The 14297-nt window shown below is 49.0% G+C and overlaps 1 protein-coding gene across 2 annotated transcripts in view; it reads left to right on the top strand.

The window, feature by feature from the left end:
* Positions 1–13904, top strand: part of ZBTB47 (zinc finger and BTB domain containing 47) — a 42494-nt gene extending 28590 nt beyond the window's left edge. Inside the window, exons 2-6 of one of the 2 annotated variants that reach the window (XM_053359197.1) lie at positions 704–2137; positions 4281–4428; positions 5885–6000; positions 8166–8310; positions 12812–13904. In XM_053359197.1, the coding sequence (XP_053215172.1) occupies positions 704–2137; positions 4281–4428; positions 5885–6000; positions 8166–8310; positions 12812–13215 (2247 nt within the window). In that variant the 3' untranslated portion in view covers positions 13216–13904. The remainder of the gene's footprint in view (positions 1–703; positions 2138–4280; positions 4429–5884; positions 6001–8165; positions 8311–12811) is intronic. The other variant, XM_053359196.1, reaches the window with a different exon arrangement.
* The last annotated feature ends 393 nt before the right edge of the window (positions 13905–14297 follow it).

The following is a 14297-nucleotide window of genomic DNA, read 5'->3' as shown; positions in this document are numbered from 1 at the left end:
TATATGGGGAATATAATTGTGTGCACTTGTTGGCAGCCTTAAGATAAATTCAACAGTGTAAATAAGTTTTGATGGAAGTAACAATGGACTACTGAATGGTTTAGTATGCAGGGATTTATGCTATGCAAAACGAACCATGGAAAGAGAAGAAGGGAAGTCATTGATATTTTAAGGTTGTCTGAATGAATAGTCTAAATTGTAAAACTGAAATTTTAATCAAAATGAGAGAGAGAGAGAGAGAGAGAGAGAGAGAGGAAATGTCCGGTGGCCTAATAAGCAAGCCTGCTCCATTCCTGGTTGTATTTCAGATATCTTGGTGGGGACGTAAGGATGGAAGCCACCTGAGCTGTCTTGGGCTCCATCCATTCCAAGGAGGAGCAGAAGGTGGAGCCCCACCACCACTTGGCTCTTCTTAACTGTTAAGTTGTAGGTGAACATATCAGACGACACAGCGATTCTTCAAACAGCTCTTGTTTATTCACAGGCCAGAACAGAACTGAACTGAAGGGTTCAGCCAGCCTGCTTATATAGAGCTCCAGAACAACGTAATTGTAACCACTTTCTGTAACTATCCAATCACTGAACGTCACTTTCAATCCCTTATTTGCATATGTGGACCTGAACTATCTACAGTATCCCCCTGCTGGCCCAGGGTGAGAACTTCAGTACATAACATTAACCTCCTTCTCATTTCTTCCCACAGCTGATAGTCGAAAAGACAACTGACTACCCGGCCGCCGAATACTCTTTGGTGGAGGATGTAGCCCTCCACTTCACGTGTTTGATGGACAGACTGAACGAGCAGCGCCTCTTTCAACCGGACCTGTGCGACGTGGACATCGTCCTGCTGCAGCAGAGGAACATCTTCCCGGCTCACAAGGGGGTCCTCGCCGCCTACAGCCACTTCTTCCACTCCCTCTTCACCCAGAACAAGCAGCTGCAGCGGGTGGAGCTCTCCTTGGAGGCCTTGACCTCCCAGGGCCTCCAGCAGATCCTCAACTTCATCTACACCTCCAAGCTCCTGGTCAATGCCTGCAACGTGCAGGACGTCCTGAACGCGGCCGCCGTCCTGCAGATGAGCGACATTGCGTCCTCCTGCCAGGAGCTGATCAGCACCAGGTCCCTCGGCTTAGCCATGGCCAGCAACATGGCGCTGCCTCCAGACAGCTGTGGCAAGGGCGTCCCGTCGCAGTACTACTGCAACATCAAGCAGGAGATGGACCCGGCGCCGCACCCGAAGATCTACGCCCGGGAAGGGAACGACCCCTACTCGGTACGGGTTGAGGATGGCACGGCGTGCGGGGGCAACCAGAACCTCCCCGCCGTGGCTGGCAAGAAGTATTACAAGGAGGAGAAAGATGGCGGCCCGCCCATCTGCAAGGTGGAGGGCGAAGAGCCCGATGTGGCCCTGGGCAGCCAAAGCTCTTACAACCGGGGAGAGCAGATCATTGTGGAGGTCAACCTCAACAATCAAACCCTCAACGTCTCGAAAGGGACAGAGGGGAAGTCTCCAACCGCTGACCAGACGGCCGGCATCGCCGCGGTGATTGGGCGGCCCGAAGGGGAAGGGCGTGGCGTGGACGAGGATGGCGAGGAGGAAGAGAACGGGGAAGGAGAGGAGGAAGAGGATGACGGCGAGGTGGGGGAGGAGGAGGAAGAGGAGGAGCACAGCGAGGAGGAAGAGCTGGAGGAGACCACCGAGGAGGAGGACGAGGAAGAGGAGGAGGAAGACGGCGAGGAGGTGGCGGACATCAAGAGGGAGAGGTCCGGGCTGCCCCAGAAGGCCAGCAGGCCCTCCAAGGCCGCCCAGGCCGCTGTGTCCACCAGGTCCCAGGAGGCGGTTGCCGTGGCGATGGAAGACGAGGAGGTGGAGGAAGCGGAGGAGGAAGGGGAGGACCAGAGAGGCAGGAAGAGGAAGAAGGAGCCGGACGGGGTGGGCCAGAAGGTGAAGCTGGAGGAGAAGCAGCACTACCCCTGCAAGAAGTGCCCCCGGGTCTTCAACAACCGCTGGTACCTGGAGAAGCACATGAACGTCACACACAGCCGCATGCAGATCTGCGACAAGTGTGGCAAGCGGTTCCTGCTGGAGAGCGAGCTGCTGCTGCACCACCAGACGGACTGCGAGAAGAACATCCAGGTGAGGAGGGAGCCCACCGCCCCTCGAGGCCCTACATTTCAGCCAGGCCGCCCTTCGCAGGCTTTGGCGCATGGCGCGCCCTCTGTGAAACTAGAACGGACAGGAGTCATGACGTAGGATGGTGCCTTATGCTGAGACAGACCCACTGACTGGGCTCAGCCGTCCTGGGTTACAGGCAGGGGAGTCTCCCATCCCTGGAGAGACTAATAACAATAACAATAACAATAACAACAACAACAACAATAATAATAATAATAATAATAATAATAATACTACATACATACATACATACCCCGCCCATCTGCCTGAGTCGTCCCAGCCACTCTGGGCAGCTTCCAATGCCTATAAAAACATACTAAGACATCAAGCATCAATAGTAACAATCGGATCCAATATATTACAATAAATCACAATAACTTTAAAACAAACAAGTTATATCAAATGAAGTAATATTCAATAATCCATTAAAATATAATAGTAAACAGTAAAATCATCAGCAAATGATAATTAAGCAGTTTACATAAACTGCTTTAAACAGTTAAAGAATTACCACGGGTGGCGCTGTAGGTTAAACCACAGAGCCTAGGACTTGCCGATCAGAAGGTCAGCGGTTCGAATCCCCGCGACGGGGTGAGCTCCCGTTGCTCGACCCCTGCTCCTGCCAACCTAGCAGTTTGAAAGCATGTCAAAGTGCAAGTAGATAAATAGGTACCGCTCCGGCGGGAAGGTAAACGGTGTTTCCGTGCACTGCTCTGGTTTGCCAGAAGCAGCTTAGTCATGCTGGCCACATGATCCGGAAGCTGTACGCCGGCTCCCTCGGCCAGTAAAGCAAGATGAGCGCCACAACCCCAGAGTCGTCCGCGACTGGACCTAATGGTCAGGGGTCCCTTTACCTATGCCTATCACACTTTTAAACTTAAAATCCATTGTTGTATATTGTTTTAAATGTTTGTTTTGCTATTGGGATTGTATCTCCATTTGTGTTTCTCAAGCTGGTCTCTGACCGTAATAAATTTCAAATCAAACAGTTTGTTGTTGACAAAGGACAGCTGGATATATAAAGGGGCCCATTACCTTCAGTAGCTTAGGGCCTCATCAAACCTAAATCCTGCCTTGTAGATGTTCCTCATGGTCCCTTCCAACACTATGAATTGCACATAGCGTTTTTGCTAGGCTCAGGTCCTCCTGACTCTCCCCATCTCCTTTGCTGTACTTCTTTTTCAAATCAGAAGGTGGTGAAGGTCCTGTGTGAGTGCCTGGAGGCAGTTGGAGGATGGATGGCGGCTAGCAAATTGAGGTTGAATCCCGACAAGACAGAAGTACTATTCTTGGGGGAAAGGGGACAGGCAGGTGTGGAGGACTCCCTGGTCCTGAATGGGGTCACTGTGCCCCTGAAGGACCAGGTGTGTAGCCTGGGAGTCATTCTGGACTCACAGCTGTCCATGGAGGCGCAGGTCAATTCTGTGTCCAGGGCAGCTGTTTCCCAGCTCCATCTGGTATGCAGGCTGAGACCCTACCTGCCCACAGACTGTCTTGCCCGAGTGGTGCATGCTCTAGTTATCTCCCACTTGAACTACTGCAATGTGCTCTATGTGGGGCTCCCTTTGAAGGTGACCCGGAAACTGCACCTAATCCAGAATGCAGCAGCTAGACTGGTGACTGGGAGTGGCTGCTGAGACCACATAACACCGGTCCTGAAAGACCTACATTGGCTCCCAGTACGTTTCCAGGCACAATTCAAAGGGTTGGTGCTGACCTTGAAAGCCCTAAACGGCCTTGATCCAGTATATCTGAAGGAGCATCTCCACCCCCATCGTCCAGCCTGGACACTGAGGTCCAGTGCTGAGGGCCTTCTGGCGGTTCCCTCGCTGCAAGAAGCAAGGTTGCAGGGAACCAGGCAGAGGGCCTTCTCGGTAGTGGCACCCGCCCTGTGGAACGCCCTCCCTCCAGATGTCAAAGAGAAGAACAACTACCAAACTTTTAGAGGACATCTGAAGGCAGCCCTGTTTAGGGAAGCTTTTAATGTTTATCAGCCCACTGTATTTTAATACTTTGTTGGAAGCCGCCCAGAGTGGCTGGGGAAGCCCAGCCAGATGGGCGGGGTATAAATAATAAATTATTATTATAATATTATTATTTGCAGTGCATCACTTGTGGGAAAGCCTTCAAGAAGCTGTGGTCTCTCCATGAGCACAACAAGATCGTCCACGGCTACGCAGAGAAGAAGTTCTCATGCGAGATTTGCGAGAAGAAGTTCTACACGATGGCGCATGTCAGGAAGCACATGGTCGGTGAGTGGGGCCGGGGAGGGGGCCCCGTGCGCACAGTAGGTTTGCCACCCCCTGAGGAGCACCCAGCACCAGGCAGTGTTTCAGCGCTGTGCAAGATGGCCGACCTTCTCGGGTGCAAATCAAGGTGCTAGGCTTTGCCCCACGAAACCTTGCAAGCTTGGCTTCATCTTACATTCTAACTATTTCACGTAACCCCTTTTCAAGTGTTTGCTTTAATCGGTGCCTTTAAGAGAACGGTTCAGTCCAGACGAGCAGTTCTCGACCTGTGAGTCCCCAGATGTTGTTGGACTACAACTCCCATCATCCCTGAGCTCTGGCCTTGCTAGCTAGGGGTGATGGGAGTTGTAGTCCAACAACATCTAGGGACCCACAGGTTGAGGAAGGCTGGTCCAGACACGCACACCCAACCCGGTGGCCTACAGATGTTTTTGGACTACAACTCCCATCATCCCTAGCTAGCGAGACCAGTGGTCAGGGATGATGGGAGTTGTAGTCTGAAAAAGAGATGGAGACCAAAGATTGGGAAAAACTGGTTTGGATTACCTTTGGCGAAACACTTTAGGGGTCTTTTGTGAGTTGCGCAGTCGGAATAGCACCATGCCACTCTTGCTGAGCTGTACCACTCCAGATTGCAGAAAGGAGAGAGAGAGGCCACGCTTTACTTGTCTATCCACCATATTTACTCGAATCTAATACTCACCATTTGGGGCCAAATGACGTTGCGAAAATTTAGGTGCACGTTAGATTCGATGGGACATTTACATTCACCTGTGAATACTTTTTTTGGTTTCCAGGTTCTGAAAATGGAGGCATATGTTAGATTCGATGGTGTATTAGACTCTAGTAAATACGGTTTCCCCCACAGATAGAAAGCTACTTCTAGTCTAATTTTTTTTACTGTATTATGGCCAGTATTGTTTTCCTTTGCAGTCCTTGCTATATTTTCAGTCATGGATCCTGTATTGCTTGTGACATTGTTAAAACCATTAAAAAAAAAATTTTCTTTAAGAGTGAGGAAGAACATTTCTAGTTCCAAGTGTCTAATAAGATCCGAGACTACGTATTATAATTTCGCTTCACCGAAGAAAAATATCTAAACATTTCTAACATGGGGTTTCTCAAACTTGGGTCTCCAGCTGTTTTTGGACTACAACTCCCATCATCCCTATCTATCAGGGCCAGCGGTCAGGGATGATGGGAACTGTAGTCCAAAAACAGATGGAGACCCAAGTTTGGGAAACACTGTACATTCTCTTCCCTGACCTGCTAGTTTTCTAAGTGCAGGTTTTTGAGGCCGTTCAGATTTTGCAGCCACTCAGCAGCTTGCACAATCGGACCTTGGCAGCTCTTAGTTCTGGCAGGAGCTGAACCCTTACGATTTTGCTGTCTGTGTGTTTTGGCTCATTCCTAACCGTACAGATTTCCCGGGTAACCATGATTCTCCCTTGCTTTGCAGCCCACACCAAGGACATGCCGTTCACCTGTGAAACGTGTGGGAAGTCCTTCAAGCGAAGTATGTCTTTGAAGGTCCACTCTCTGCAGCACTCGGGGGAGAAGCCTTTCAAATGTGAGGTGAGGACCTGGGAATGTAAAAAGGTGAAATGCTTCTGGGAGATGATATATACCGTATTTTTCGCCCTATAGGACGCACCGGCCCATAGGGCGCACCTAGATTTTGGGGAGGGGAAATAAAGGGGGGGAAATTATTTTTTCCCCCCCAGGTGCGGGACTGGGGCGGGGGAAGCCCGAGCTTCCCCCGACCCCAGCCCCCAGAACAGGCAGCTCTCCGCAAGCCATGGGAGCCTAGCGCGAAGTCGCGCCGGGCTCCCACAGCTTGCGGAGAGCTGTGCGAAGCCCGCTCTGGGAGCTTGCGGGGCTGGGGGAGGGGGAAGCCCGCCGCCTGCCTCCAAACCAGGTCGGGAGCTTGTGGGGCTGGCGGTGGGGCTCTCCTGAAGTGCGCACCGACCCCTCTCGCTCTCCAGGCTTCAGCGAAAGCCTGCATTCGCCCCATAGGACGCACACACATTTCCCCTTCCTTTTTGGAGGGGAAAAAGTGCGTCCTATAGGGCGAAAAATACGCTAATGAGTTGAAAAAAATGTTGAAATATACATTTATAAAGAAACCAGCAGCATTTTTATTGGGCACTGTGGGGAGTGACATAAATAGAAAGGAATGTAAGCTCTTTTTATACGCAATAACAGCAGCAAGAATATTATTGGCCCAAAAATGGAAGCAAGAAGAGTTACCGACGATTGAAGAATGGAGGATGAAGTTAATGGACTATGCAGAATTAGATAAACTAACAGGAAGGATTCGAAACTGGCGAGACCAGAAATTCACAGAAGACTGGAGTAAATTTATGGACTATTTGAAAAGTATTTGTGAAGAACAGACGACGTTTGTAGGGTTGCAGGAAGTTTTGGGAGGAGTATTATTAGAACTGTTGTAAAAATGGACAAAGGGGAGGATGATTTGTTAAGAGATGTAAAGGCAATATAAAGTTAAGAAATGCATAAGAAGTGATTAAAATGGTGGATCATCAGATGTGCTGATGGAAGTCTAAAAAGATTGTATAAGTGATAAGTTTTGTGGTACATTTTATAATTTATATGTTAAAATTAATAAAAAATATTATATAAAAACAAACAAACGTGAGGTGAGAACCAGGTTCAGTCCGTCTTCCCTCCTTCCGCTTTCCAATTTGCAGCGTGAACTTGGACTGATGGATCTGTATTCAAGTCCTCTTCTTCTGCAGCCCATAGCCATCCTGCTACAAAGATTGAGTGTTTGAAACTCCATGCGTGAGTCTGGGCTGCCTGCATTTTCTTAGTCCAGGCTTCCTCAACCTCAGCCCTCCTGGTGGTTTTGGCCTACAACTCCCATGATTCCTAGCTAGCAGGACCAGTGGTCAGGGATGATGGGAATTGTAGTCTCAAAACATCTAGAGGGTTGAGGTTGAGGAAGCCTGCTCCAGATGCTTTGAGACTACAATTCCCATCTGAGGAATTCCCACTGAGGTCCAGCGCCGAGGGCCTTCTGGCAGTTCCCTCGCTGCAAGAAGTCAAGTTACAGGGAACCAGGCAGAGGGCCTTCTCGGTGGTGGCACCCGCCCTGTGGAATGCCCTCCCATCAGATGTCAAAGAGAAGAACAACTACCAGACTTTTAGAAGACATCTGAAGGCAGCCCTGTTTAGGGAAGCTTTTAATGTTTGATGCATTACTGTATTTTAATATTTTGTTGAAAGCCACCCAGAATGACTGGGGAAGCCCAGCCAGATGGGCGGGGTATAAATAATAAATTATTATTAGTAGTATTATTGAGGAAGCCTGGAGTAACACTTGTTCTGTTTTGGTTTATAAAAGTGCAGGATGTTTTCACTTGCTGGTAATTGCAGTTTTATCGCAACAGAGCTCATTATTTGAACTGGGCTTTCTAAACACAGTTTAAAAAGCATTCTGTTATGCACAGTGTTATTTTTAAAGTATATATTTACAGATGTGTTCATATTCTATGGCAGGTTGAGGAACCCTACCTCGCAGGGTTGTTTTGTGGGTAAAATGCCGTGGGAAGGATAGGAGCATAATACGTCGTTTTTGAGTCCCTGGGAGGAAAGACAGGATATAAATAAAACTGCTGAATGAAATGGACCTTTTGGTTTAATACAACAGAGATCTTTCCTTCATGCAAACTTCCTGCCTTTTCTTACTCCATACCTCCATTCTCTCCCTTGTCCAGAACTGCAACGAGAGGTTCCAGTACAAGTACCAACTTCGCTCTCACATGAGCATCCACATCGGTCACAAGCAGTTCATGTGCCAGTGGTGCGGGAAGGACTTCAACATGAAGCAGTACTTCGACGAGCACATGAAAACACACACAGGTAAGGGATCCATGGCTCGGGGTGGACAAACCAGCCAAGTTTCCCTTTCTTGCCTTCCAGCCCCATTTCCACAGCTGCGCACAGTACTGACTGACCAGTGCCTGTAACGTCACGAACCTACCTCTTCTGTCCTGTCCCATATTCCGAGCGGTTTCACAAAACTTCTCTTTAAAATTCTGAATCCTTTCTTGTTCCAACAGGTTTTGGGGAAATGGACTGCTTTTAATTAAAGGGTTGGTGCTGTGCTGTTTTTATTACAGTTATTTTCAACAGATTTTATATATGCACATAGTTTTAATTCTATCCATGTTCGGTCGTTATTTAATGATTCCCCCTCCCTCTATGTTTAGCAGTTCTTATTTTTATTTCTAAGTTGCCTTAAGTCTCCTGTCAGGGGAAAATGTGGTAGGTAAATAGATATATCATCATTATCACTTTATTTGTAAAGGTAAATGGTAAAGGGACCCCTGACCATTAGGTCCAGTCGTGGCCGACTCTGGGGTTGCGGTGCTCATCTCGCTTTATTGGCCGAGGGAGCCGGTGTACAGCTTCCGGGTCATGTGGCCAGCATGACTAAGCTGCTTCTGGCGAACCAGAGCAGCGCATGGAAACGCCGTTTACCTTCCCACTGGAGTGGTACCTATTTATCTACTTGCACTTTGACGTGCTTTCGAACTGCTAGGTTGGCAGGAGCTGGGACCGAGCAACGGGAGCTCACCCCGTTGCGGGGATTTGAACCGCCAACCTTCTGATTGACAAGCCCTAGGCTCTGTGGTTTAACCCACAGCGCCACCCGCGTATTTGTACACTGCCTCAAAGAAAGAAATAGGCTCAAAGAAGCTTGCAACAGTGAGAATAATACATAAGCAGCCGCTATAATTTCAAAACAGCAACCATAACAAAACCTCAACAATAAACCATGACTGAATTCTAGAAAGCTGGAGGCCTTGTGGGTTGGTGGGTCCTGTCTCCCAGAACCATCCCCACAACAAACCTGTGAGGCAGATTATTCTGAGAAGTGGTGACTGGCCCCAAATCACCCAGTAAGCTTCATGGGCAAGAGGGAATTCAAACCCTGGCCTCCTGGGTCATTTTGCACTTTTATGTTGCGAACTACCCTGTGATCTTTGGAGGAAGGCCAGTAGTATACAACTTTAATCAATAATCAGAAGAACGATAATAGTCCTGCACTCTAACCACTTTGCTAAATTGGCTCTACCAGTCATTGATTATATATACCATATTTTTTGCTCTATAAGACTCACTTTTTCCCTCCTAAAAAGTAAGGGGAAATGTGTGTGCGTCTTATGGAGCGAATGCAGGCTGCACAGCTATCCCAGAAGCCAGAACAGCAAGAGGGATTGCTGCTTTCGCTGCGCAGCGATCCCTCTTGCTGTTCTGGCTTCTGGGATTCAGAATATTTTTTTTCTTGCTTTCCTCCTCCAAAAACTAGGTGCGTCTTGTGGTCTGGTGTGTCTTATAGAGCGAAAAATACGGTAATTATATTAAATTAGCCAACTTTGAACAAGTTTATAGGCCTCAGTTTTCCCAAAGACCGCATTGGCATCACCATCCCGCCTGCCCCCCAATTCCTTTTAATCCCAGAGTGTCAGTTTGCATTTCTTAGTACAGAAAGTACATCTGATATGTAGAGATCTTTCCTATTCTACTTAACTCTTAGAATCATAGAATCATAGAGTTGGAAGAGACCACAAGGGCCATCGAGTCCAACCCCCTGCCAAGCAGGAAACACCATCAGAGCACTCCTGACATATGGTTGTCAAGCCTCTGCTTAAAGACCTCCAAAGAAGGAGACTCCACCACACTCCTTGGCAGCAAATTCCACTGTCAAACAGCTCTTACTGTCAGGAAGTTCTTCCTAATGTTTAGGTGGAATCTTCTTTCTTGTAGTTTGGATCCATTGCTCCATGTCCGCTTCTCTGGAGCAGCAGAAAACAACCTTTCTCCCTCCTCTATGTGACATCCTTTTATATATTTGAACATGGCAATCATATCACCCCTTAACCTCCTCTTCTCCTCTTCTCTATGTGAAAGAAGCAAGCAGAAGGTTCCTGATGTTTGGGTTATTCCTTCAGAGGAGCTGAGTGCAGCTGGCTTTAACTGCTTCTCTTATCACTTCCAGTCAAGGTCACGCTGACTATAAAAGCAGGGCCAGAAGGGGTCTTGTTTTCTCTTTCTCTTTCTATCTCTTTCCCTTCTGGTGTGGTGTTCTGTACACCAGGCATGCCCAAAGTCCATTTTGGGGGCCTAATCCAGCCCTCTGGTCATTTTAATCTGGCCCCTGTGGCAGTTTATCTCCTGGAGTAAAATCCTAAAAAAAGCTGAACAACTTCAATCCTAAAAAAAGGATTCGGTTGGCTGTTTGGTCGGCCCTCATGGCTCTTCACTTCATCAAATCTGGCCCTCTCTGAAAAAAGTTTGGACACCACTGCTGTACATAGAATGCTTAGCATTAAGGTTTAGACTTATTATAAGTTATTGTAAGTTTAAGTTAAGTCTGCTGCAACTGGATTTCTTATGGACAGCGCCAATCCTGAATGTACTGGATTTGTGACCGTTCTGCTCATTTGCCTTCAGTTAAATAAGTTGGAGTTCTTGTTATTAAATATACCAATATATCTGACTAACATGAACTTATCTCTACTCATAAACTCTTCTCTTACATGACTGAAATTTATATTGGCCAGAGTTCTTGGTGTGCTTTTTTCCTGGCATTCGCTTTCAGTAGCAGTAAAGCTCTGCTGGATGAAATACAATTGCCTCTGGCCTATTTTTGGGGAATCCTGCAACGTGTTTAAGTTGTTACTCTGCTAACTATATGTTGGAGTTGCGTAGCGAGTCAACATTATTTAGGTTAATGGGCTAAAATGGGCCACAACTTTATTGGTTACAGGTGATGAGCGGTATTGGCTTAGGCATTGGTCCTAATCAACTATCTGGCTTCAGTCTGTCTGTCTGAGAGGCTGGGAAAGGTTAACACCAGCAGGGGGAGCCCTGCTGATGCACATCAACTAGGGACTCCCCCGGGGTCACTGCTTGGAGGTGTGCTTTGGGCCCTGGCCTCCATAGGCTTCGGACGGGGCCACGCCCCCCAGAGTCCTTTACCGGACTACCCTTCACTATCCGGGCGAGGTGATGGCGCTCCTCCCCCCATTCATCTGCATAACAATACCCCGACCAATGCTTAACCGCCAAACCGTAGAGGTTGTGACGATTTGCTACGAGGTAGGCGAAAAAACCAAGTGGCTGGTGCCAATTTGCCAAGTGGAAAAATTCCTACCAGGCTCCTTAACGGCGACCAACCGAAGTCCATAGCAAGGTCAAAGGTGGAACCTTGAAGGGTGGGTGGGTGGGAAATTCCCCAGCTGATCAGCGGCAAAAGAGGACGCTCCTCTGCCGCGCTTGCCCTTAAATGGGGTGAGCCACACCCCCTGAGCCAGCCAATTGGCTGGCCAGGGAATGACGCGTCAGAGGATTCCCCTGGTCGTGCGGGGCTGGGAGTCAGCCACCGCGCGAGTGTTGGGGGCGGGAAGCCCGCAACACCACCTCCTCCTTAGGTCGGAAGTAGCTTTCTGCTCCTCCCTTTCCATGGAGGCGTAGATTGCAGCTATAACAAAGGCGGCATTTTTTCATCTCCGCCAAGCTAAGCAGTTGGCTCCTTACCTCTCTCGCTCTGACTTAGCCACTGTGATCCATGCGACGGTCACCTCCAGACTGGATTATTGTAACTCGCTCTACGTGGGGCTGCCCTTGAGACTGACCCAGAAACTCCAGCGGGTGCAGAATGCCGCAGCGAGACTCCTTACAGGGTCTTCGCTGCGAGATCACATTCACCTGGTGCTATACCAGCTGCACTGGCTCCCGGTGGAGTACAGGATCAGGTTTAAGGTGCTGGTTTTAACCTTTAAAGCCCTCTACGGCCTAGGACGCTCGCACCTACGGGACCGCCTCTCATGGTATGTCCCACAGAGGAACTTACGGTCTTCAAACAAAAACATCCTGAAGGTCCCAGGCCACAGAGAGGTTAGGCTGGCCTCAACTAGAGCCAGGGCTTTTTCGGCTGTGGCCCCGATCTGGTGGAACGCTCTGTCCCAAGAGACTAGGGCCATGCGGGACTTGACATCTTTCCGCAGGGCCTGCAAGACAGAGCTGTTCCACCAGGCCTTTGGCCAGGGCACAGCCTGACTCCCTCCCTCGGCAATCTTCGTGGAGCTCTGGCCCAATGGTTGCCATTGGTTTGATTTGAATTAATTTTATAATGAATGATTTTAGAGTGTTGTGTTGTGTTGTACTGTTTTATTGTTGTTAGCCACCCTGAGCCCGGCTTCGGCTGGGGAGGGCGGGATATAAATAAATTTTATTATTATTATTATTATTATTATTATTATTATTATTATTATTATCATCATCATCATCAACAATATGGAGTAGGATTTCAATGACAGCCTCTCCCGCCATCTTTCTTCTCCCTTCTCCCCAGGCGAAAAGCCATATATCTGCGAGATCTGTGGGAAGAGCTTCACCAGCCGGCCCAACATGAAGCGCCACCGCCGGACGCACACGGGTGAGAAGCCCTACCCTTGCGATGTCTGCGGGCAGCGCTTCCGCTTCTCCAACATGCTGAAGGCCCACAAGGAGAAGTGCTTTCGGGTGAGCAACCCCGTGGCCTCGGACCCCAACGGCAACAACGCCATCGGCCTCGCCGCTCCCCAGGCCGCCGCCTCACCTCAACTGACCACGGGCGTCCCGCTGCACGGCACGCAGCATTCCCATGCGCTCCCTTTGCCCATCATGCATGTGCACGCACAGAGCATCCCCCCTCCGCCGCTCTTGCCGCCTCCGCCTCCTCTCTTCCCAGGCAGCAGAGTGAACTTGAACAACTAGGCCCTCGCCCAGCTGTTGAGCGTGCGGGCGCAAAACCGGCCTGTAATTCAGTAAGTGCCCAGCAGGTGTCAGTCACGAATGTCGTGGGCAGCCGTTGGTTTGGGTTTTTCTTCTTCAACAGGGCCTGGTCTTTTGCCTCCAGCTTGAAGAGGTTGAGGTTCTCAACTCCGAGCAGGAGGACCAAGCCATCTTTGCTGCTTCAGTTGCGTAGAATTTGAAGGTCACGTTATGCTTTCTTCACACGTGGAAGGCTGTAGAGCAAATGCCGCTGCCGTCCATTTTTTGGAGCTCTGAAGATCTTGGGGTGTGCTAAAGGCTCTTCAACAGACCTTGTCGGTTTTGATGGCTCGAATGAGAGCATTCTCTTCTTTAGCTTATCCTGCCACATCTGGTGGAGAGGAGAGGTTGAGCGCATAAAAAGAGTCCTTCTGGATCAGTCTATCTAGCCTAGCATCCTGTTCTCACAGTGGCCAACACAGATGTCCTAAGGTGAAGCCCCTGAGTAGCACTCTTTCCCCATTAATACCGGTCCTGAGAGATCTGCATTGGCTCCCAGTACATTTCTGAGCACAGTTCAAAGTGTTGGTGCTGACCTTGAAAGCCCTAAACGGCCTCGGCCCAGTATACCTGAAGGAGCGTCTCCACCCCCATCGTTCAGCCTAGACACTGAAATCCAGCGCTGAGGGCCTTCTGGTGGTTCCCTCACTGCGAGAAGCTAAGCTGCAGGAAACCAGGAAGAGGGCCTTCTCGGTGGTGGCGCCCACTCTGTGGAACGCCCTCCCTTCAGATGTGAAGGAAATAAGTAGTTATCTTATCTTCAAAAGACATCTGAAAGCAGCCCTGTTTAGGGAAGTTTTTAATATTTAATGCTGTATTGTTTTTAACACTCGATTGGGAGCTGCCCAGAGTGGCTGGGTAAACCCAGCCAGATGGGTGGGGTATAAATAACAAATTATTATTATTATTATTATTATTATTATTATTATTATTATTATTATTATATCTGCCATTCCCAACAACCACTTTGCAGAGGCATATGGCGCCCCTCCCTGGAAGTGTTTACGTTTCCCTTGAACCTGCGG

This window comes from Podarcis raffonei, chromosome 12 (assembly GCF_027172205.1).
Source record: "Podarcis raffonei isolate rPodRaf1 chromosome 12, rPodRaf1.pri, whole genome shotgun sequence".
Lineage (NCBI taxonomy): Eukaryota > Metazoa > Chordata > Lepidosauria > Squamata > Lacertidae > Podarcis > Podarcis raffonei.
Note: the sequence above shows the minus strand (reverse complement) of the source record. Positions and strands in the feature narration are given on the sequence as shown.